The sequence below is a fragment of the Pseudopipra pipra genome, chromosome 2 (assembly GCF_036250125.1).
Source record: "Pseudopipra pipra isolate bDixPip1 chromosome 2, bDixPip1.hap1, whole genome shotgun sequence".
Lineage (NCBI taxonomy): Eukaryota > Metazoa > Chordata > Aves > Passeriformes > Pipridae > Pseudopipra > Pseudopipra pipra.
Genome location: NC_087550.1, coordinates 94,382,293 through 94,404,400, shown reverse-complemented (window position 1 = coordinate 94,404,400; position 22,108 = coordinate 94,382,293). Strand labels below are relative to the sequence as shown.

At 41.5% G+C, this 22,108-nt stretch overlaps 1 protein-coding gene across 1 annotated transcript in view; it reads right to left on the bottom strand.

The window, feature by feature from the left end:
• Nucleotides 1-21,666, bottom strand: part of RAB20 (RAB20, member RAS oncogene family) — a 29,587-nt gene extending 7,921 nt beyond the window's left edge. Inside the window, exon 1 of the mRNA XM_064646528.1 lies at nucleotides 21,311-21,666. Coding sequence (XP_064502598.1) covers nucleotides 21,311-21,482 — 172 coding nt within the window. The 5' untranslated portion in view covers nucleotides 21,483-21,666. The remainder of the gene's footprint in view (nucleotides 1-21,310) is intronic.
• Between the last annotated feature and the right edge of the window lie 442 nt (nucleotides 21,667-22,108).

The following is a 22,108-nucleotide window of genomic DNA, read 5'->3' as shown; positions in this document are numbered from 1 at the left end:
CCTTCTACATAATAAAAATATTAAAGGTATTTTTTTATAAGTCTACTAAACTACCATCAGTGATCCAACAATGCATGGGATAAAACACATCCAAAAATATATGTAAACTGTGGTATTAGGGAATCTAAATTATTATAGAAATCAAAATGTAGGAAAAATACACAGTGATGAATAACTGAAGGGCCATTGGAAAGGACTAATTCTTAAACAATTTTTTTAAAAAGAGCATAAATCTAATCTTTGGAGGCAAACTTATCACAGAATCACAGAATATGCTGAGTTAGAAGGGACTCACAAGGATTAGGAATATTTAACAGATACTAATAAATTCTCCATGGAATAAAGGAAAAATCTACAGTAGTATTCAGGAAAAGCTGGATGAGATTATCAGTGTTACCAAGTATCAAGGCCTATTACTACGGACTCTGTATCCAACGTAACATGCAAGGGAAAAAATAAAATTCATTCTCTATTTCCATTCCTTTACATAACAAAATCAGCATTCTTTCAGGCATCTACATTAGCTATTAACAATCTGACAAGAGAAAACAACTACCCCCTGGAAGACTAGTCTACACCAGCACCTACTAGTGTGCATTAAGAAAAGCAACTCACTTCCCCTGCCTTATCTAAGGGTACAAAAAACACAAATCATGTCTTGCTACTCCCCAGCTACATTTAAAAAAACCCCCAAAACATAAAATAAGTGAAAAAGAACAAAGATGGAAAAATTGTAAGTTTTTAAAGAGTATAAAGACAAAGCACAGAGGAAAAAAACAAAATAAAAAACCGCACTGCGTATGCTGTATCAAGTTTTGCTCTTTTTGCTTGTTCTAATACAAAGGCAGCATATGAATTAAATCTTTTGAGTTACAATCATGACCAGGAAAGAAATTAATCCAGAAGCTTTATAAACAGAAAGAATCACTAGAAAGCATTCGAAATAAAGAAAAAGAGGGTGCTTACTTACTGGAAATGGAAATTCCACTACACTTTATACCTAAGAATAGTAATATACCTAATGAAAGAAAGCTATAATCAGATTTCTTTTAGCCTATTTCTTTCCCCTCTGCTTTAAATATAATAACTAAACTAAAGCTAACTAATATGCCATAAATAAGATTTGTTTAAATAAATAAGGACATGTTTCAGCAAGGACCAACAAATATGAACTTGAACTATACCAATAGGTCAAGCAGTTTCAACTGACTCTTTAATTGTTATTAGAACACCAATTCAATTAACATTCCAAAAGTGATACTTTGGTACAATTCACAACAAAAAACAATTCTTCCAAAGAAATTCACTTAAATGGGTCTTTCATTTTTAGGACAAATAACACGCTGAGAAGTTATGCAAGAATGTCAGCGTGGTGTGTTGCACATCACATGCCAAACTCTGTAAGTGGTTAATGATCTACAGGATCATCTGAGCGTTATCTGAAGAAGGCGGCTTGTTGCAATATGCTTTTTTTCAGCAAAAGGGCACACACAAAAACCTGCTCAATAAGAATGGAAAAACAGAAGATAATGGGAATTTTTTGTTACAGGATTAGTTTCATTTCATATTTTCCAAGGTTATCAATCTAAGCATGTCCTGGTAGAAGCTCCAAAATAAAAGTATAGTCACCACATTTTTCTGATGTGCTGAAAAAATGCCTTGAAAGCCATATAGCCTTCACTCACAGCACACCTCGAAAGAACCCACAACTGAAACATGGGTAAAAATTTGCTGTGTTTTTTCAACAGCTAACAGTGCGATAGTTTATGGAGAAATGTGCTTTTAAGTAAAATCTCAATTTTCTGAAGGCAGATACACTAAAAGCAGATGCCTAGCAGCTCAGACTGGTGTCGACCAATCCGCTGTTACATCCTGTAGAGCATTCTGACTCCCAGAGGTATCCAAAAAAGCTGATTACTGTGGATGAAGCCTTCTCACCCATGGCTCAACTTTAATAAACATCCCTCTGTCATCTTGTCAAATCCTGCATTATTCAGCCATGAATTAGTTTAATTATTCCCAGAAACTTTTTTAATCCAGCCCTGAAGAATAGTTTGTCCATTTTCATTCCATAACTGGTAGTGAAGACTTGAATTACTGGTTCCCAATGACAGAACTATCAGACACATTCAATGGAAGGAGGAGAACAAGTTTACATGGGAGAGAACAGAAGAGGAAGGAAAAAAAAAATCATTAAAAAAACATTTACAGAGTAAGATCAGGGATCATTCAAATGTGACCTCCTGCATAATAAAGATGATAGAATTTCACTTAGTTGTCTTGAGACTGAGGAGGAATTTGTGCACTATAAAGCAGCTAAAGAAAGGAAAGTCAATATCCCACAAATTAGGTTGTTGTATAGTTCAGTTTTCCAATTCTGAATTTTGATAGACTTTCAGCTTCATGAAGTATCTTCTTCAAAAAACAAACAAAAAAGATGCCTCAAACCCCAAACTAAAAAACACTACATTCCCCAAACACCAGAAAAACTTCACACTCCTCCTTAAAAGATATTCCCTTATGGCTTAACCTCCTTCTTTTTAGGCTAGAGAAATGAACAGTTTTTCATATTCAGACTCTTTGCCTTCGGCATATTCTTCTAAACTGACAACCATACCTGTAGTTCTTTTCTCCAGTCTTTCCATATTATTCTATAACCAAGAATGTAAGAGAGTCTCACTGAAGCTATGACGTTACTTAAATTCTTTACTACTTTCAACCCTCCCTACACTTGCTATACTTTTCAGAATAGTTCATAGGTTCTGGAACACAAGGCACCAAGAGCTTGGTTTGCCATCTACTTCCAATGCAGTGGACTTTGCAAAAGATATGTTGCCCAATGAATCTAACTTAGCCTGTTGCCAGCACCACATAACATTAGTCTCTCTTTATTTGCAGCCTTATACATTTGTTTATTCTGTACATTTCTAGCTGCAATCATCTTTTTATAAAGAGATTTATAAATTGAGCATCTTTGAACTAAATGCATATTTAGGGTATCTATAACCAGCAATACCTTCAGCTGCACAACTCCTATATAAAGGAGAAGAAATATTACCAGAGAAGATTCCTACTGTCTAGAAGATTTAGGCCATTAACTAGTTTCTGCTTTTCTGGAACAAAGGAGTATCTGGAATCTGTTCTGCTGCATAAATGCAAAACTATTTTTCTTGCCCGCAAGAATGAATCAGAACTTACCATTTTAATAATGAAATTAAAATCGAGCTTCTAAACTCACAAGAATTTTAATTTCGAAATAAAAGTTCTCATAGAAACACCAATTTTACTCCATGAATATGCTTTCTATCCAAGGTTTTAAACTTAATCATTGTCTAGCAACACAAAGCATTACATAGAAAAAAGCTCCTAACCACACTACATAGCATGTTTTTACCAATAAAAACTTTGGCTAGACCTGCTGTTAAAAAAAAAATATCCCCACAAACCTTTCTGTAGCTAAAGATCCCCTTGATGTCTCGACAACCCTGAATAACTTTTACATTTAGCTATATAAGACTTAGTTTTTTCAAACCACCCATTTTATTTAGATTTCTTGATGTACTGTGTTTATTTCTTGAAAAAGGAGATAACCCCAGAAGCTTCAAGCAATTCATGTATTTTCAGCTGTCTAGAAGGGTAGGGGCTTGTAAAAGATGAACAGAACTAACCTTAGCCACACCAGACCAGCAAGCATATCATGAGTGCATCGTCAACACCAACTGAAAAACTGACACCAGTATTTATCTATTTCCCTCTGCAATCTCACAGTAGTGCAGGAAAACATTCTATCCAAACACTTATATCTGGCAAAAGAAATGAGGGTATGACAGATTGATGGGACATTACCATCCTGCCTGTGAGCAGAACTCCAGCTGAAATCTCACATCAACACCATGTCTACCAAAAAGAAAACCTGTCAGGGTGCTTGAGAGTTAAATTTATGAAGTTCCTGTATGCCTGTACTGATGTGAGAGCAGGAATGCAAGAATGAAACTAGAAATTTAAATCTGAGTAAGTAAAATGTAAGAATCAATGTAAAATTCTTCTGAAACTTTGTGTTTAAAAGACAATTTTAAACTGCTACTTAAAAAGAAGTGGTCATTTTGCAGATTTCCTTGAGGAAAGATGTGATTGGAAGCAAACCATAAAGGAAAAAAAAAGACAACCTTCACATTTACTTTGGAAGAGTTCTGCAGGAAGCAATAGCACTGAAGACTTAACTGCAGCAGAAGAGCTTGATAGTTAAATATTGCTCAGCAGCAAGTAACAAGAGGCCAGTTACAGGACCAGGCTGTAGAACAACCTGACCTGGGAGTGACAGTCACTTCTGGCCTGCAGGAGAAGCCATTCAGCTTTAATGCCTGCTGGAACATCAACCCATCTCCTCAAAGAAAAGTCCCTTCTACGGAAAGTCAATTCATTTTCCACAGGTTGAGATCTAAAAGCAGCTGTTTTTTTCTTTCCAGTACCAGAAAACTGATACTTTTTCTTTAAATTTTCAATTCCTTTCCACAGGGGGACAGACACTGTAGATTACCCCATCTCTCTATGCAGAGAAGCTCTGCTAAGCAGAGGCTATTACCAGGTCCTTAACTTCAGAGTCACTCAGAAAGGAGATCTTCAAAGCCCTATTCCCTCACAAAGCTTGCTCTTCAAACTGAGAAGTAGGTCCTTAGCTCAGGCAGGAATGCACGGATGGGTGTATTTTAGCACGGTTCAACTGGCACTGAGGGTCAGGAGGTCATTCCACACTTACTGGATGTTTTATATTGCTCAATAAGGAACTGGTAACTTAACTTGGTGTGCTGGTTTTGCTAGGGCAGAGTTTATGGGGCTGCTGTGAATTTGTGCTAAAAAGAGCGTGGATAACACAGGAATGTTTTAGCTATTGCTGAGCGGTGCTTGCACAGCATTAGGGTCTTTTCTCCTCATATACTTCAATAGATACTTGAATTTTAAATAATACATACTTTAAGAAAGAACTCTTGAAGGTGCAGGAACAGGCTGTTCCTATGCACCAAAAGATGAGATAGCGGGGAAGATGACCAGCCTAGCTGAGCAGGGAGCTTTCGTAGGAACTCAGGTTAAAAAAGAGACTGTATCACCTGTGGAAAAAGGGGCAGGGAACTCAGGAAGTGTTTAAGGATATCGTTAGGTCTTGCAGAAAGAAAATTACAGAGGCAAAAGCTCAAAACTTTATCTGGCCACTTCTGTAAAGGATAATAAAAATGGTTTTATAAATATATCAGTATCAAAAGGAGGCGTAAGGCAAGTCTCCACTCTTTATTGCACACAGAGGGAGAATATAGTCACCAAAGATGAAGAGAAGGCTGAGGTATTTAACACCTTCTTTGCTGCAGTCTTCAACACTGAGATCAGTTATCCTCGGGGCAACTGGTCCCCTGAGCTGGTAGATAAGGAGCAGAATGGACCCCCTGGAATCCAGGAGAAAGCACTTAGTGACCTGCTGAGCCACTTAGATGCTCACAAGTCTATCGGACTGGATGGGATCCATTCTAGAGTGATGAGGGAGCTGGTGGAAGAGCTCGCTAAGCTGTTCTCCCATCATTTACCATCAGTCCCAGCTAACCACAGCTGTTAAAAAGTTAACAGATGTCAACATACGACTGGAGGTTGGCCAGTGTGACTCCCATCCAAAAGAAGGGCTGGAAGGAGGATTTGGGGAACTACAGGCCTGTCAGCCTGACCTCGGTGCCCAGCAAGGTTATGGAGCAGATCATCTTGAGTGTGATCACATGGCAGATGCAGGACAACCAAGGGATCAGATCCAGCCAGCATGGGTTTAGGAAGGGCAGGTCCTGATCTCCTTTTATGATCAGGTGACCTGCCTGGTAGATGAGGGGAAGGCTGTGGATGTGGTCTATCTGGACTGCAGCAAAGCCTTTGACACCATCTCCCACAGCATTCTCCTGGCAAAGCTGGCAGCCCATGGCTTGGACAGGGGCACCCTGTGCTGGGTTAAGAACTGACTGGAGGGCCGGGCCCACAGCGTGGTGGTGAACGGAGCTGCATCCAGTTGGTGGCCGGTCACTAGTGGTGTCCTCCACGGATCAGTGTTGGGCCCAGTTCTGTTTAATGTCTTTATTGATGATCTGGATGAGTGGATTGAATCTACCATTAGCAAATTTGCAGACAACACCAGGTTGGGTGGGAGCGTCGATCTGCTGGATGGTAGGAAGGCTCTGCAGAGAGACCTGGACAGGCTGGATCAATGGGTTGAGACCAAGGGTATGAGGTTCAACAAGGCCAAGTGCTGGGTCCTGCACTTTGGCCACAACAACCCCATGTAGCGCTACAGGCTCGAAGCAGAATGGCTGGAAAGCAGCTCAGCAGAAAAAGACCTGGGGGTGCTGGTCAACAGTGTCTGAACATGAGCCAGCAGTGTGCCCAGGTGGCCAAGAAGGCCAATGGCATCCTGGACTGTATCAGTAGTAGAAGGGCCAGCAGGACTATGGAAGTCATTTTTCCCCTTTACTTGGCATTGGTGGGGCTGCACCTCCAACACTGTGTCCAGTTCTGGGCCCCTAAGTTCAGGAAGGACACTGAGGTGCTGAAGCAGGTCCAGAGCAGGGCAGTGAAACTGGTGAAGGGTCTGGTGCACAAGTCCTATAAGGAGCAGCTGAGAGAACTGGGGTTGTTTAGCCTGGAGGAGGCTCAAGAAGGACCTCATCACTCTCTACAACTCTCTGGAAAGGAGGTTGTAGCCAGGCGGGCATCAGTTTCTTCTCCTGGGCAATTAGTGACAGGATGAGAAGACACAGTCTTAAGCTGCACCAGGGCAGGTTTAGGTTGGTCATTAGGAAGAAATTCCTCACAGAAAGAGTGACTAGATATTGGAAGGGGCGCCCCACAGAGGTGGTAGAATCACCCTCACTTGAGGTGTTTAAGGAAAGATTGGATGTGGCACTGAGTGCCATGGTCTAGCTGACATGGTGATGTTCAGTCATAGGTTGGACTCTATGATCTCAGAGCTTTATTCCAACCCAACTGATTCTGTGATATCACCCCACTAGTGAGCAGATGGGGTGCAGAAGAAGTTGGGAGTGGACAGAGCCAGGACAGCTGGGGCCAACTGATCAGAGAGATATCCCACAACATATGCCATCATTCTCAGCATATAAAGCTGGAGAAAAGGGTAGGAAGTAGGGAATATTTGAAGTGATGGTGCTTGTTCTCCCACATCGACACTATGCATGATGGACCCCAGCTTTCCTGGAGATGGCTGAACACCTGCTTGCCAACGGGAAGTGAGAAATGGATTCCTGTTTTTGCTTTGCTGGTGCATGCAGCTTTTGCTTTACCCATTAAACTGTCTTTATCTCAACCCATGATTTTTCTCACTTTTACCCTTTCAGTTCTCTCCCCCAACCCAGTGGGGCAGAGTAAGCAAGAAGCTGCTTGAGGCTTAGTTGAGATTGCCCTACTAAATGTATCTCAATAAGCACTCTGAAACACTACCACTTATCAGCATTCCTGCCAGCTTTTAGCAAATAGTTGGTAGGTCAGAACATGTCCTGAAAAGAAATGTTTCCTGTTTTTCTTCATTTTTTACTTCCTCATTTTTTACTTCCTCATTAGATACTTTGCTTTTGCTTTAGATAGCTCTTTACAACTTTTTTTAAAAAACAAATTCCCCATAGGATTTTTTGCAGAAGACTAACTACATACATACCAGGTCAATCAGTACAATACACCACAGCATTTTTTGAGTGAGGAAACAAAATGAACTTAATAAACACCTTAATTAAGCACATTGACATTTTAGAGAAGGAAAAAAAATAGTTTACTGTTACTGATTGCAGAGCCTCTTCGGATTAAGTTTTGCATCCAACCATAAATAAAATTAAATGGTCTACTCTATGAGAAACATTCTTCTTTTTCCATATTACCACTTTAACCCCAAACACATTATATGACAGCCAGGAGAAATACAATCTTCAATTCCCTTCTTCCCAAGTATAGGAAACCAAACCAGCAACTAGCAGCTATAAACTTTTTTGTGCACACCCTCTCAAGGAGAGTCACACCTGATAACACAGTACGTTAACTTTCTTCCACAGACCCACAGAAGAGCTTCAGAGCTTGTTGCCCAGAAAGTTTATGGATGCTCCATTCCTGAAGTGTTCAAAGACATACTGGATGGGGCTCTGAGCAAGCCGTATCTAGTGGGTGGCATCCCTGCCCATGGCAGAGAAGTTGGAGCTAATTGATCTTTAAGGTCCTTTCCAACCCGAACCATTCACTTACAAGAATGTTAAGCTATGGCAGAACCTATTTTGTATCAGCCCCACTTCCATGACAGGTCTTTCCATCAATATTTCAAAAGCATTAGCACCAGAGACAGGCAAACAGAGCCAAACACTGGCTCTCAGTGCTCCACTTCAGGGCCACCCCAGGACACCAGCCACAGGCTTTTAACGCACTGGAAGAAGCTCAATATTTAGACAGTTTCAGGGATCCCCAGGTTGTTTCTACCACAGCATCAGGCCACCAGAAGTTTTTATCCTTCAGTAATAGGACTGGAAGGTCGCACATCCCTGGGAATGTACCTTCCAACCCTACCCCACAGCCAGAGACCATCCTCTTCTTCCATAGCAGCAGAACAGCTTTGTTCACTAACAGGCACTGGGGCACTACAACAGAGAGAGAGACTCAGGTATATGGGCCATGATTCCTTTTGGAGATAAAATTAATTACTAGGTCCATATGCAGACAGCACCTCAAGCACTATTTCCATAAATCTACCCTACCAATACCTTTCCAAGTTGATTAGGAGTAGAGGACAGGAAGAGGAGAACTAGAAGTACTTCTAGATAGCCTAGCTTTTACAAAACTAAAGTTAGTGCAGGACAGCAGCTATAGGCTGGATTCATGACTGATCACTACTGGGGAGCAGGGGGAAGGCATCTACAAATCACAGCATTCACATTCTCAAAAACAGAGTCCAGGTTTCACAAAAACATATTTGATAGCTGGCAGGCTGTTTTGTCAGAAGTGACCTGTGTCACATGTTTCAAAAGTGAGGAATGATTCTTGCACACATAACAAGTAACAGAGTTATCCAAAACACCTCAAGAAGTTCTGGTTATCAGATCAATAGCAGGCACCCACAGCAGGTCTTTGTCTGCAGATACTTGATAAATGCCTCTTATTTAAGCTTAAACTACCTTCTGGTGATGTGGAATTGAGGTGTAATATGTATATAGCATAATGTAATATGCTATATGCTAGCTTATGATTTGTAACACTGAGTTTAACTTCAAACCAGCCTTCATCAGCAATTTGAAAAATATTTAAACCTTGCTAAATGGGTAGAAGCAAAGGCCATGGATCTTGCAAACTGAACAAGGAAATGAATGGTTTTATTTTTTGGAAGAGAGACTCACATCAGTAACATGGGACATAAACCTGGGCCCATTCAATAGATAATTTTTATTACTTGTTTCAATGTTTTCAATGATTTATAGGCAGGTTCTCAAGTAAGAACATATGTAATGAATTTATACATAATTAATCTTGAGAAAATTACAAATGCTTCGACTCCTTACCAACCACCACAAGTTTCTATTCAGTTGACGTCTTCTTCACTGGGTGCTTCTAAATAGTTGCTATTTTTCAAAAACAGAAGGCAGTTATGGTGATTCAGTGGGTTGCTTTCAGCTAGTACCAGAAGTGGGAGACTGTGCCAGACATAGTGCTGTTGCCTGGGTTTAGTGGGAATATATTTAAAACTTGTTCATCTCATTCAGATAATTTTATCACAAGACATGTGACTTGTGTTTTCAGAACTTGTGCTGGCTAAGATAAACACATGGCTTTTACATTTCCAGCACTACTTCTCCCTTTTAATTCTACTTCTGGCTTCTCTGCCTACACAATTAAGAGCATATTTAGCATCCACTGTTTAGAGGCATTAGTTCAAGGATTAAAGAAACTAAAACTGCACAACAGGCATGGTAAATAATCAATCTCGTCTCATCTCAATAATGTTCTCTAACCTGGTTCAAAGGGAGTACCACGAAAAATCATAAACAACTCAGTTCTGAACTTTCTATACAAAATAAGCTACAAAGAGCAATGTTATCACTGTCCAGTGTCCACCCATTCAACCCTCATGCCAAGAGGGGAAGCTACTTACAAAAAGGGAACTGCTTATAGATTTGCTTGCATTGCATCCTTTTCTTTCATAATTAAGACAGTATCTCTAGGTCACAAAGTGCTAAGCCACTCAAAAAGAGGATAGATGCCAATTATTCCACTTCCACTAGGCTTCCAAGGCTTGAAGCAAAAAAAGAAGTTGAGCAGGACAGTGTGGAAAGGGCATACAATGCTAGAACAGGAAAGCAGATAAGGGAAACAATACAAATGTGATTCATACAGCTATCTGCTGTGGGAGGGAAAGCTCCTAAAGAAAGTCTTACAGTCTCATAAAAACAAGAAGCTGGTAGGGGTTGGAGTTGCTGAGCAGTTTGAGAGAGTTTTAGTTTCACAAAATTAGAGATTTACAGGAGAGGAGAAAAAAAAAGTAAAACACAGGTTCACTCTCATTATACCAATGGGGATTTTTTGATTTGTTTTAAAACACCCAAGTCTCACTTGCAGCAAATCACAAGATCTGATGATCCCTTTCATGAGGCTTGGAAGATGCCAACTCAACTACATAGAGCTTTTTCTTTCATTTATTTTTGTTACTATAAACCACTACAGATTCTGGTCATTTCTCCCTTTTCTGAATGAACCAAAATCTTTGCTTTTTTTTTTTGAGAGCAAATGACAGTTGAGAATTAAACAAAAAATCCACTAGAATATTACTGAAAGCCTTATTTCTACTTTCAACAACAAAGAAGAGAGCAACAACAGATTTAGATGTCCAGATCACAGACCCCACTGTGAAGAACAGAAACTGAATTTCTGATGCCTTTCACAACATAAGGCATTAAACTGCATGAAGGTTCAGTCCAATCACTGAAGTAACCTGCACAACCAGAAAGGGAAGTTGGTCAGCCCAAACCCTTCAGGGAAAGGGAAACAGGGAGCAGGAGCTCAACTGAAGGTCATTGCAACGAGGGCACATCATCACACATCTATGTCTTTATACTGCTGTCCTTGAGTGGTTTGAGAACATAAGCTTAAGCAGAAATCAAAGTTTGTTGATCCCATGTAGAGAAGTTATTACACAACCAATAAGCAGCATTTAGACGTTGCTTTGATTTTAAAGGTTACTTCAATCTTCCTAACTTTTGCTTTACATTCCTCAGGAGGTGTCCTACACGTTCATTTCTCTTGTCCTGCCTCCCAAACTGTTTCTTTGTGGTTTCTAGTTAGGATATTCTTACTAACATTTTCCTGAAGGTCTACCTAAGCTAATCTTCATTTTCCAGACAATTACATAATTAAGAGAAAAATAAAATCTCACATATTTAAATATCTATGGTTGAATACTATACATGACTAAAAACTCATAAGTAGACATCACCTGCAGAATGTAAATCAAAAATTATCCTACTATTTCAACTACACCAAAGACTACTATTTTTAAACTAAGTATGTAAGAACAGTTGGATGGCCGGACAACATCCATTCTCTGTATTTTGTAAGAATTTCCTGAAGTACAAAAACAGTGGTTAGGAATATTAAATCATGTAACACACAGTCACACATGTCAGCGTATCAAAAGAAGAAGCTGAGGGGACAGGGAGAAGTATCTACATGATATGTTGAATCCTGACTGAACAAAATTATTCCAATATAATTATCAATATAATTATTCCAATAGAATTTGCTCAATAATCCTTATTGAACAGAAATATTCCAATCTTCAATTCATTAGTCTGCAAACCAGAAAAAAACCAAACCAAACAAACAAACCGTATGAAAGGGCAGATCTGAAAAAAACTGAAAGCACAGAAGCTTTAATTCATAATAAGACATTAGTCTGTTTGAGTACTGAAAGTTTTAAATGTGTCTCCTCCTGGAGTCCCCTACATGAAATTTCTACCATGCTACAGACTAGACTGCAACATATTTTTTCTGCAATGGAATTGGTGAAAAGGCAAAACCTGATATACATATTTTCCTGGTTTTGCATTATTTATAAAACAGTAATAAATTCAGGCTCACACAAGTCTTTAGGCTGTCAGCAGAGATCTTCCATAAATGGCTTCTTGGTGGCCCATGCAAAGCCAACTTCAATTCTTCCCTGCTTCCTAAGAGGTGGAAAGATATACTAAAAGATTCACAAACACATCTGATTATCTATCTCCCTTTAAAACCCATGTTAAGAAGTTCTCTTCTGGATGGTTTCTTTCTACACCCAGATAGATGTGGAAATCTTGTATGCTTATTGAGTTGGTTGTCCTAAAGGAAGTTATCCTGGATCTCCTCTGAGGAAGGATGACAAACTACTTACAGTAAGAATTCAAATTAAAGGCAAAAACCCCACAACTTTCCTTTGACCACCTCTGCTCTCTGCAGCATCACTTGCATAAGTTAATCAACAAGCTGAAATCTCATTTCCTAGGCATATCTTCAGGTACTGAATATGAAGTTACAGTTAATGTGACAGGCACAGGAAAAGGAATTTATCACAACTTTGATGCCTTTTGATCAGCCCCCTGGATGTTCTACCCAGTGTTCCCCTGAAAGAAAGGAAATAATTCAGACTCGGAAAAGAAAATGATTCTTTCTGTTCCATAATTTTTAACAGTTCCAAGTGTATCCACCACAAACAGAGTCTTTCTAGATGGAGACCCAAACAAAGGTTACTTGTTTGGATATTTTGCAATAGCACAATGTGACTCAGATGAGGGATTACTAAGTGTACCTTCAGTTTGGGCAATGAAACACTGCCTCTTCAAAGCTCACAGGGCTTGTGGCTTCAACATGAAACACTAATGGCAGTGAAGCAAACAACTCATCTAGATATAAGATGTGATTGCAGCGTGAAGTAAACATACTTAAAGTAGCCTAGAGTATCAGGAGCGGCTCAGCCAAGGCATTGTGAAGCTGGTTATGAGCCTCCCTGGCTTGGACATTTGTGCCACCATAGTGCGCATGTACGTGAGATGATACGACAAACGTACTCACCATACATGAGCGCTCAAAGTAATTGAAAAACCATACAGCTAGCAGCTAGTTACCTGCCCCACACTTGTATGTTAAGCACCGACTGTCACTTTCCTTCCAAATGAAAGATTAAAAGTTCATTGCATAGTCAACAGAAAGACATCATAACCCTGACTGCCTAAGTTCAAGCACCTAAATACATAATGATAATTTTACATTTTTTCAGTATGGAATATGACTGGTATCCCAGAAAAAAAAAAAAAAACAAACACAACTGAGTCAACATGAGTTACTTTGTACACATTCATCTCTATGCTACAGCTTATGAAGCTTGCTGCTGCTCTGGGTAACACTATTTACTGAGCTAGCAAGAGAACTGCTGGCCCACCTGATATTTTCTCCCTCATGCTCTAACTGTTTTAAAAGCTGAGTTTTTAGACAGCTCAGGTATACATTTCACAAATACTGAAGTCAAACTGAAGAGTGCAACAGGGCATTAATAACTTGCTCTCTTGCACAGAACACCTATTTTGCCTTTACATATACCCTCCTAGGAGACCAGTTCTTGGACACCCTTCCGAAATTTTCTACAGTCTCCCAATCCACCAAGAAGATAAATTTCCATATGTCTGCAATTTTTGTCAGAAGCTTTGCCATTGTATTTACATTGTTTTACTAGCCATTTTTCTTGTTTACACCTCCCTCCCTCATACATTTTCAGTATTGTCACATAGCAGACAGTCAGCACGTGAACTAACCTTTCAGCTGTCAAGTCAATTTTGACAGACACATCTGGAAAATACCCCTCTTCCTTCAGTAACCAGGGAAGAAAGAATGCAATGTCAAAGGCACAAACTCCTCATTATGAAGATTCTTAGTTTTGGTCCAAACTACAGTCTGTGACCTTAAAACATGACTTATTCAATCAGTTCAAGAACTTGTACAAACTCATTTGTCCTACTGAGGACTCCAAAGTTGCTCATGTTTCTCAAGCCACAATGCCTTGGCATGGTACTGTACAGCTTTAGCCAGGCACAGATCGCAGGTCACTAATACTTTTCAGGGAAAGTCTCACTTGAACTGTTGAGTAGTTTCCCACTTAAGCTAGAACAGGACAGTTGCTTTGCAGACTATTATTAAATACCACATCCAAAGTGGGAATTTAACGTAGGGCTGGAATACAGAAGGTATTGCAGAGGTTGACACACACAACATTTATCTTGGCCTGCATCAAATACTCACAACAAGGTGGCATAACCTCCACATTAGCTTGCATCTGAAAGAGTTGGTACTAAAACTACATATTAGAAATAAAATTCCCCCTCCAATAAAGTGAGTTAGTCATAGTTGAATAAATAAAGTGTGCTACTTTGTCTCCTGTTTCTTTTTATATGTATTTTTCACAATTCCCTCTGACAAGGTATTTTCATATTTTTACTTCATTTGCATACCAAAGCACTTTCAGCTGCAATTAATTTGCTACCTCTGACTTTACTTGTGTATCATTGGATTTTTAAGTTGCAGGACATGGAAAATAGAACTTCCTCCAGTACTTTCACCAGACAAATCATTATTTCTTATATTTTTAATAACTTCTGAAGTTAATTTGCTCTTTTCAGAAAACTTTTATTGCAGAAAAAAGTAATTTGGTGTGTTATTTCACAACAACAAAACCATGCTTCCAGCAATGGTCTAAAGTTAAACCTTTATTTCTGCCTCTGAATCTGCTTCAGAGGCTTTAGATACAGAGCTCATTGACAGTGATCTCTCTTCAGGGATATCCTCATGTACACAAGAGATTTTTCTCAGCAGCTAGCCATACTGTCCCTTCAAACTTACACGCTCATGATTTCCTTTTCAAGATGTGAAAATATATAACCTATAACCATGCAGAGTAATCCCAGGGAAACCATAGTATGTGTGTATGAGGCACTAGTCCTCAGCCATCATTGTGTCACGTACAACAATTATGAAGAACTGACATGCAGAGGCCAACATAATATTCTGCAGAATAATTTTTCCAAGGGCAAAAAGAAAAAAAAAAATAAAGTCAAAGACTCTTGGTGGTAACTGCCCCTTGAGTCACCAGCAACAAACTAAGGGCTTTTTATTCTCCATAATTTCCATCTTTCCATCTTGTGTATTGTTTAGTCCCCACCTCTTGAGCACAGATACACACTCAATAGCCTTCCTCACTAAATCATCTCTGATGTCCAAGACACTTTTCAAGGTGATATCCCCTATGTGCTTCCAACAAGCAACCTCCTCAACTAATGACATCTTATTACAGATTCAGCAACACCCAACCCCAGCCACTGCCACCATTTCACCAGGTTCAGAAAGGCACATGCATCAGAGTCCTTTCTGGCTTTGACTAACCTACCCAACCATCTCATCTGCAGCTTCTTTTCCCTTGCAGTAATCCTCTACTTCCAAAAGTCAAAACCAGCAGAACATCAGAGTAGCTTCTATCAGTCTTCATTTGTGAGGAAAATACCTCACTTAAATCCTACTCTTTCTTCATTCTGTTTCAACATGATGGAGGGCCATCCTTCCACCTTCCCTACCGCCAATTTGCATATTGTTCACCATACAGGAATGTTAGGCCCCAGGGCAGCCAGGAGACCAGCCTGCCTGGGCTGATCTCCTATGACAGGGACCAAGTCACATCCCATCCCAGGTTTCTCCTGAGAACTTTGCTAGGTCTCCACCTTTATGAGGAAACAGAACAAAGCTGCATCCAAATTTCAGATTGGACATTAGGAAAAGGTCCTTCACTGAGAGGGTGGTCAATCTCTGGTACAGGCTCCCCAGAAAATCAAGCCTGTCACAATTCAAGGAGCATATGGAGGATGCTCTTGGTCATACAGTTTACTTTCAAGTAATTGAATAAGGAGCAGGGAATTGGACTTGATGATCCTTATGGGTCCCTTTCAACTCATGGATTCCTTCTGCTCATATTCTATGTGCAGAAGGAAGTGTACATCAACACAGATAAAATCCGAGGGGGGGAAAAAAAAACCACACCAAAAAAAAACCCAACCAAAACTCAAAGCCTAACTAAGCAAGGGAGGAACTTAACACTTCAACATTTCTTACAAGGAGGAACCTAACACATCTTACCACCTAAACATTCACACCTAGTCCGAGAAAGCTCAGCACAGGCAGTTGCCTGCACTGCAGCTTATGAAACCCTAGTGGTCAGAGATTGGAAGCTGTGAGAAATTCACACATGCTCACCAGCACTGATCCATCAGACATCAGCAAACCAGTCACAAGAGATGTATGCACTCATTAGGCAAGTACACCGCAGTTGACCTAAGCCACAGAAAACCCTTTTCCAGGCTATGTTTATCTCCTTTGTCCCTAAATCTACTAAGTCTGACAAGTGAAAAAAAAAAAAATCTGCAGGTGCAAAATAAAGGGGTGCAAGGTGTAAAAATATGAACTGGTAGCTGAATATTCACAGAGGAAAATAATCAAGTCAGTTCTTGCAGACAGATAGCTCACGATGAGAGGAAGGAAAAGAAAGAAAGTCTGCTTTCCCCATTAACCTTTATGTTTCCCCATTATAATACTGCATGAATATCTGTTGGCAAGTTCAAAACTCAGCTTCTTAAAACAGAATTACAGGATCCTGATGTGAACTTTTTAAACTGGTTGTCATTAATTTACTGGTTGGCTGCTCTAATACTAAGCCAGCAACACAGGGAACATGACCACTAATCATTAAGAAACCTTGCTGCTGAGGGCACCACTCATCTGTCAGATGAACAAATGTCAACTTAGAGAGACTGAAATCTAACACACAAACTACTTTTACCTTTTGAAATACAAAGGCATCAGAAAACATGCCTGAACAACCAAAAGATTCCCACAATATCATTAGCTCACCTCACACTATTATTTTCAATTCAATGGTGGTGCAGGACCAAGACCTTCAAAACTTCAGGATGCTTTCTGCTACCAGAGACAAGAGATAACATGCTAGCTCAGAGCTGCATGCCATCAGCACCCAGCAGGAAGTTTTGGTTTACTCTGCAGCTGCTGTCAGCACTGCCTAGAAGATATAAATATATACACACATTATATATATATAGCTTTGACATCCTGAGTGTCCAATGTGTCTTCATGTGAAAAAGTTCTTCTGGCTGATGCTGTTGCTTACTTTCCTTGTTCCAGAAAAGTACTACTTCAAATATACTAGTATGAAGGTCTCAAAGCATGTACTCAAATGCTTTAGAGACTAGGTCATATCCAGTAGACTAGTCCTTTAAAACATGTTAAAACTGTAAAGTTTCTTTTTTTGTACAGTTTATGCCACATTTTTTTTTATTCCTTTGAATTAACTGATCCAAAGAGAAAACAAACAAAGGCAATCTGTAGCATCAGAAGATAAGGAGTAATAAATAACTTTCTGCACCAACCACGAATACAACAGCAACCATGCTAGGTCAGACACAAGCCCCTGACAGTGAAGAAATAGTCAAAAGCAGATGGCTAGGGAAAAAAAAAAGAGCTTCAAAACATGGTAAGCATGTGATACTTCTCACAAGTATTCTTCCATCTGTGGCTCATTTGTTTCTTTAAGTTGAATGCAATTTCCAAATAACTTCTCTCGTAATCATCAAATAGGAAAACTGGAAATGTTGAACTATTTGCCATGAGCATTTACATAAAAAAGCCAATCAAGTCTGACAACTTCTGCACACCCATTTGACAAGACTTGCGGATAAGAACATGAAAGATTTAGACTAGACTAAGCAGCTGATTTTTCCAAGATTAAGAGAGGTGTGAACGTACAGCCAAGAGAAAAAGAGTCCTCCCTGGAATAACTGATTTGCACTTCAGTACTAGCTTGGTAGAACAGGTCAGGTGTGCACACTGTGATTCACTGAGTGATAACAACACAGAAACATACATTTTAGAGCACTGTGGCAAGAAAATTCCATTCTTCCTGGGAAAATGAGAGAAGTAATGCAATATCAACGCAGTGATGAGTGAAAATGACACATTTTAAATCATTCAGAAGATGCACAATTAAATTTGTGTTGTACTAACATCCATCCATGCTTAACTTTTGATCCATCACCACTACTGCAGATATTCTCATCAATCACTAAAGTCTAATCTTGTACAAACAAAACTCTGTATTACAGGAATGAAGCTTCAGTGGCTTACACTGCTACAGCCAAATGCCTGACCCATACCAGAACAACAAAAACCATACAAACCGAACTACAAATAATATATAGGGGACTTCTATGGAGATAATGGTCCCAAAAATAACATTGATAAGCAACAACAAAAATACACATACATTCACATACTAAATATAACACAAACTGAGAAAATTAAAAAAGAAGATGAATTCCAGTTTACCTGGTTCAATTGTGTATCAAACTAGTAAAGTAGTTACTACCAAGCACCCCCATTTTTCTAGGCCAAATCTTCCATATTTCTACAATGTACATTGTATAAAGTACTATTAAGGTATTAAGATGGATGTCTTGAGCTGGCACTCATTATTTAGTAGGTAGGATGGATGCATACTTTTGTCATATTGCCATGCTAAAGAATTTTAAATCTCCTGGATGACTGTTTCTTGCTGGATTTCTCTATAATATCTGCACACACGTAATTGAAGAAAACAATGTATCTGTAATTGATAACCATGTCACTGCTTCACAAGAATGCAGTAGTAAGCAACTCAAGTTAATAAACAGACAAAAAAGCTAAATTTTAAACTCCTCCTTACTACATAGATTCCAAGCTTAGTTGGTACCCACCTGGTAGAGATAAGATAGTGAGACTATAGAGAGATAAGAGCCACAGGCAAAGGCCTCGAGTTGTGGCTAGCAAAAGCATAAGGTCCGCACAAAATAAAAATAATAAATAAATAAATAATGCAGGCTTTTGAATCCCCTTGTGACTTAACATCAGGGTTACAAGTGTCCACATGGTCCCTTCCTTCTTCACCCGGACAGGAGAAAGCATATATAAGCCCTGGGAGCTTCTATTTGTTCCAAGATTAATGAGACCCCACATGCCCTAAAACAGTCTAGCGCCCGGTCTTAGCAACTTCCAAGTCAACACAGAGGTGGTGAAAGAGTCCACACCTGCCTGTGAAACACAAGAGAAGGGACAGCTGGGCTCAATGCTCACTCCAACAATAGAGAAGGACGAGGAATAAGTGTTATGCCTCCCCTGGTAAAATACAGCAACACTTTTCAACAAGTGTTCTACAAATACAGCTTCAGCAATCCTGCTACAGAAGTCCTGCAAAGTCTTAGAGAGCAGCAGAGCTTCCACTGCAGTGTTACGCAGGCAGCAGCATCAGCAGTGCTCTGCTCCAGAGTACAGAGGAAACCATGGGCACCGGGAAGGCGATTGTTGAGTTCTGAACACTTGTGTTGCCCTGAGACAAGAATCACCTGGGTGCTTCTTCTGGCACATGGAGAACCCAACTCTGGAGCTTTCCAGATGCCACGTAGAGCTGGTAGCCTGAAGCCTCAAACAACATGGACTAAAATACTGCAATAACAATAAATGACTGGAAAAAAAAAGGGTTCTAAATGCAGACAAGCCTTGAAGGGACTTATTTTATTGTGTATGATAAAAGAAATCAGAAGGGTGTAATGGAAATTACCAAAGAACAACATCACCAAAATAATTCTGTTGAAATAAAGCCCACTATTAATCTCCCATGTGGGTCTGGCTTAATAGAAGCAAGCAGCAACTGCCCACAGGAGATTTCCCACAGTAAAACACATCAATTCCAAAATGGAAGTCGATTTTTTTGTTCAAAAATACTGCAAAGGACATAGAAAGTATGTTTAAAACAGAGCTACTGGTACAAAGCTTTCATCATAGTTACAGATTAAGAAATGCAAGAAGCAAAAGTTCTTAAAAATCTCCTTCCCACCCCCCAAATGTGTTTCTGCATAATTTCTCGGCAGTTTCATTTCTCCCCTTCCTCCTTCTCAATTCCTGATGCAGGAAAAGCCATTTTGGGCTAGATTGTGACATGAAGTGACACAGCAAATGAACTTCCCTCCCAGACGTCACCAAAAGGAAACTGGAATATTGCACGATGCTGCAGCTCCACAAGTTTCACAAAGACACATAATCAGCATTCTTCATGTTGCCACTAATAAATCTTCTAAAATCCAGCTAAACATGAAAATAAAAAAATATTGAACAAGATTATTTTTCCCCAAGATCAACTTAAAGAGTAAGAGCGTTTATAGACCTCATTTTTCTGGACAGTCTTAGTCCTTTCCATGACAGGGGGGAGCTTCCTGACTTAATAATCAAGAGCAAGACATTCATATGACTACACATGACCACAACCCATACTCCTTCCTGCATCCCGGAGATGCTGCCTGCCACAATACAGCGGGCCAGACAGCCCCTTGCTGCTATCCCAGACAGAAACTGCCTGCAGCCCGTGCTCTCTGTGCATTAATTCCTTATGCTCTTATTGCTGTGGTGAAGGGGAACGCCACGTCTGAACGGCTGGTGAGCAGCGCGCTTTTGGAAGTCCAAGTCTGAAACCAGCTGATATCAAAAGGATACTCATCACCACACATCGAGAAGGGATAAGCAGAAACTGTAACCTCTCTAATTCCTACCTGAATTTGCCGTCAGTAGCAATCTACTCGGGCAAAAGAAAGCAAACCGGCGCCGCAATCTTCCCTGTACATTCACATTTCGCAAAGCAAGTCCAAAAATACTATAGATGAGCAGATGTAAGGCCCCTTCTGGCCCGTCAAAATCGTATTTCTTTTCAGACTTTGTCCTACTGCCAAACCCTATGTTTCAGGCGACTGACTTTACCGTAGTGCCAAAACAAGGCGCTAAGCACCAGGGCAGGGTTCCCGGGGCCGGCCTCTCCCGCCAGGGCACCGGGGGACCATCTCTCCATCTCCTACCCGCCGCTTCTCGGAAAGGTGAGGCTGTCCCGAGCCAGGACACCAGCCCGCAATCTTTCCCATCGACAGCTCGGACATTAGGGCAGAGCCAAAACTAGGGAAAAGAAAGCCATAGGCATCGTGACCCTGGCACAGAGGGTGCCGGGGGCAGCGCCGCTCTCCTCGGACTCGGAGGAGAGGGGCAGCCCGCCGGCAAACGCCGCCCAAATTCTTGAGAGTCCCGTTCCGCCAGGAAACGCCGGGAGCCCGCGGGGCCGGAGCCCCGCTCCTCCGGGCCGCCCCCTGCTCACCTGCGGTGTCCCAGATGGAGATGTTGTACGGACCCCACTGCTTCAAGTAGAAGGCGCCGCCGACGGTGCTGACCGTCTCCTGGAAGCGCCGCTCCATGTAGCGGTGCAGCAGGGAGGTCTTGCCCACGTTCATGTCCCCCAGCAGCACCACCTTCCCGTCCGGCTTCTTCATCGCGGCTCGGCTCGGCTCGGCGCGGCTCGGCTCCCTGCCGGCGGCCGCTCCCGCCCCCTGCCCCGGCCGCCCGCCGGCCCGGCCCGGCCCGCTCCGCCCGGCGGAGCCCCGGAAGCGGCGGGACGAGGGCCCGGAGCCGCCTCCGCCGGCAGCGCAAACTTCGGGGGCTCCGCCGGAGCCGCCGCGATCCAGCCCCGACTTCGGCTCCGGCTGCTCCTCCTCCCCGGGCCGGCCCCGCTCCCGCCCCCACCAGGGGGAGGGGACGCGGGCGAAGAGGCGGCCGGAGCTCCGCGAACCCCGAGCCCGAGCCCCCGCCCCTGCCCTGCCCCGCAGGAGCCGGGTGATGTGTCCCGGTCGCCGCGGGGTGGGGTGGCCGCTGCCGGGCTGCCGAGCAGCCGCCACTCGCGGGGGTATCGTCTGAGCCTTCGGGGGATGCTGCTGCCTCCCGGGCTGCCTGCGTCCTTCCCGCCGGAGACACCGCAGCCACGAACTCCACAGCCCTCCTGGAGCCCAACCGAAAGCCCGCTCATCCCGCTCACCTCCCGGGGTGTACGTGGAGGGGCGGAAAGTTGCTCCGAAATTAGGAGCACAGTCAGCTGCCCAGCTGCTGTAATTTGGGTTAATTC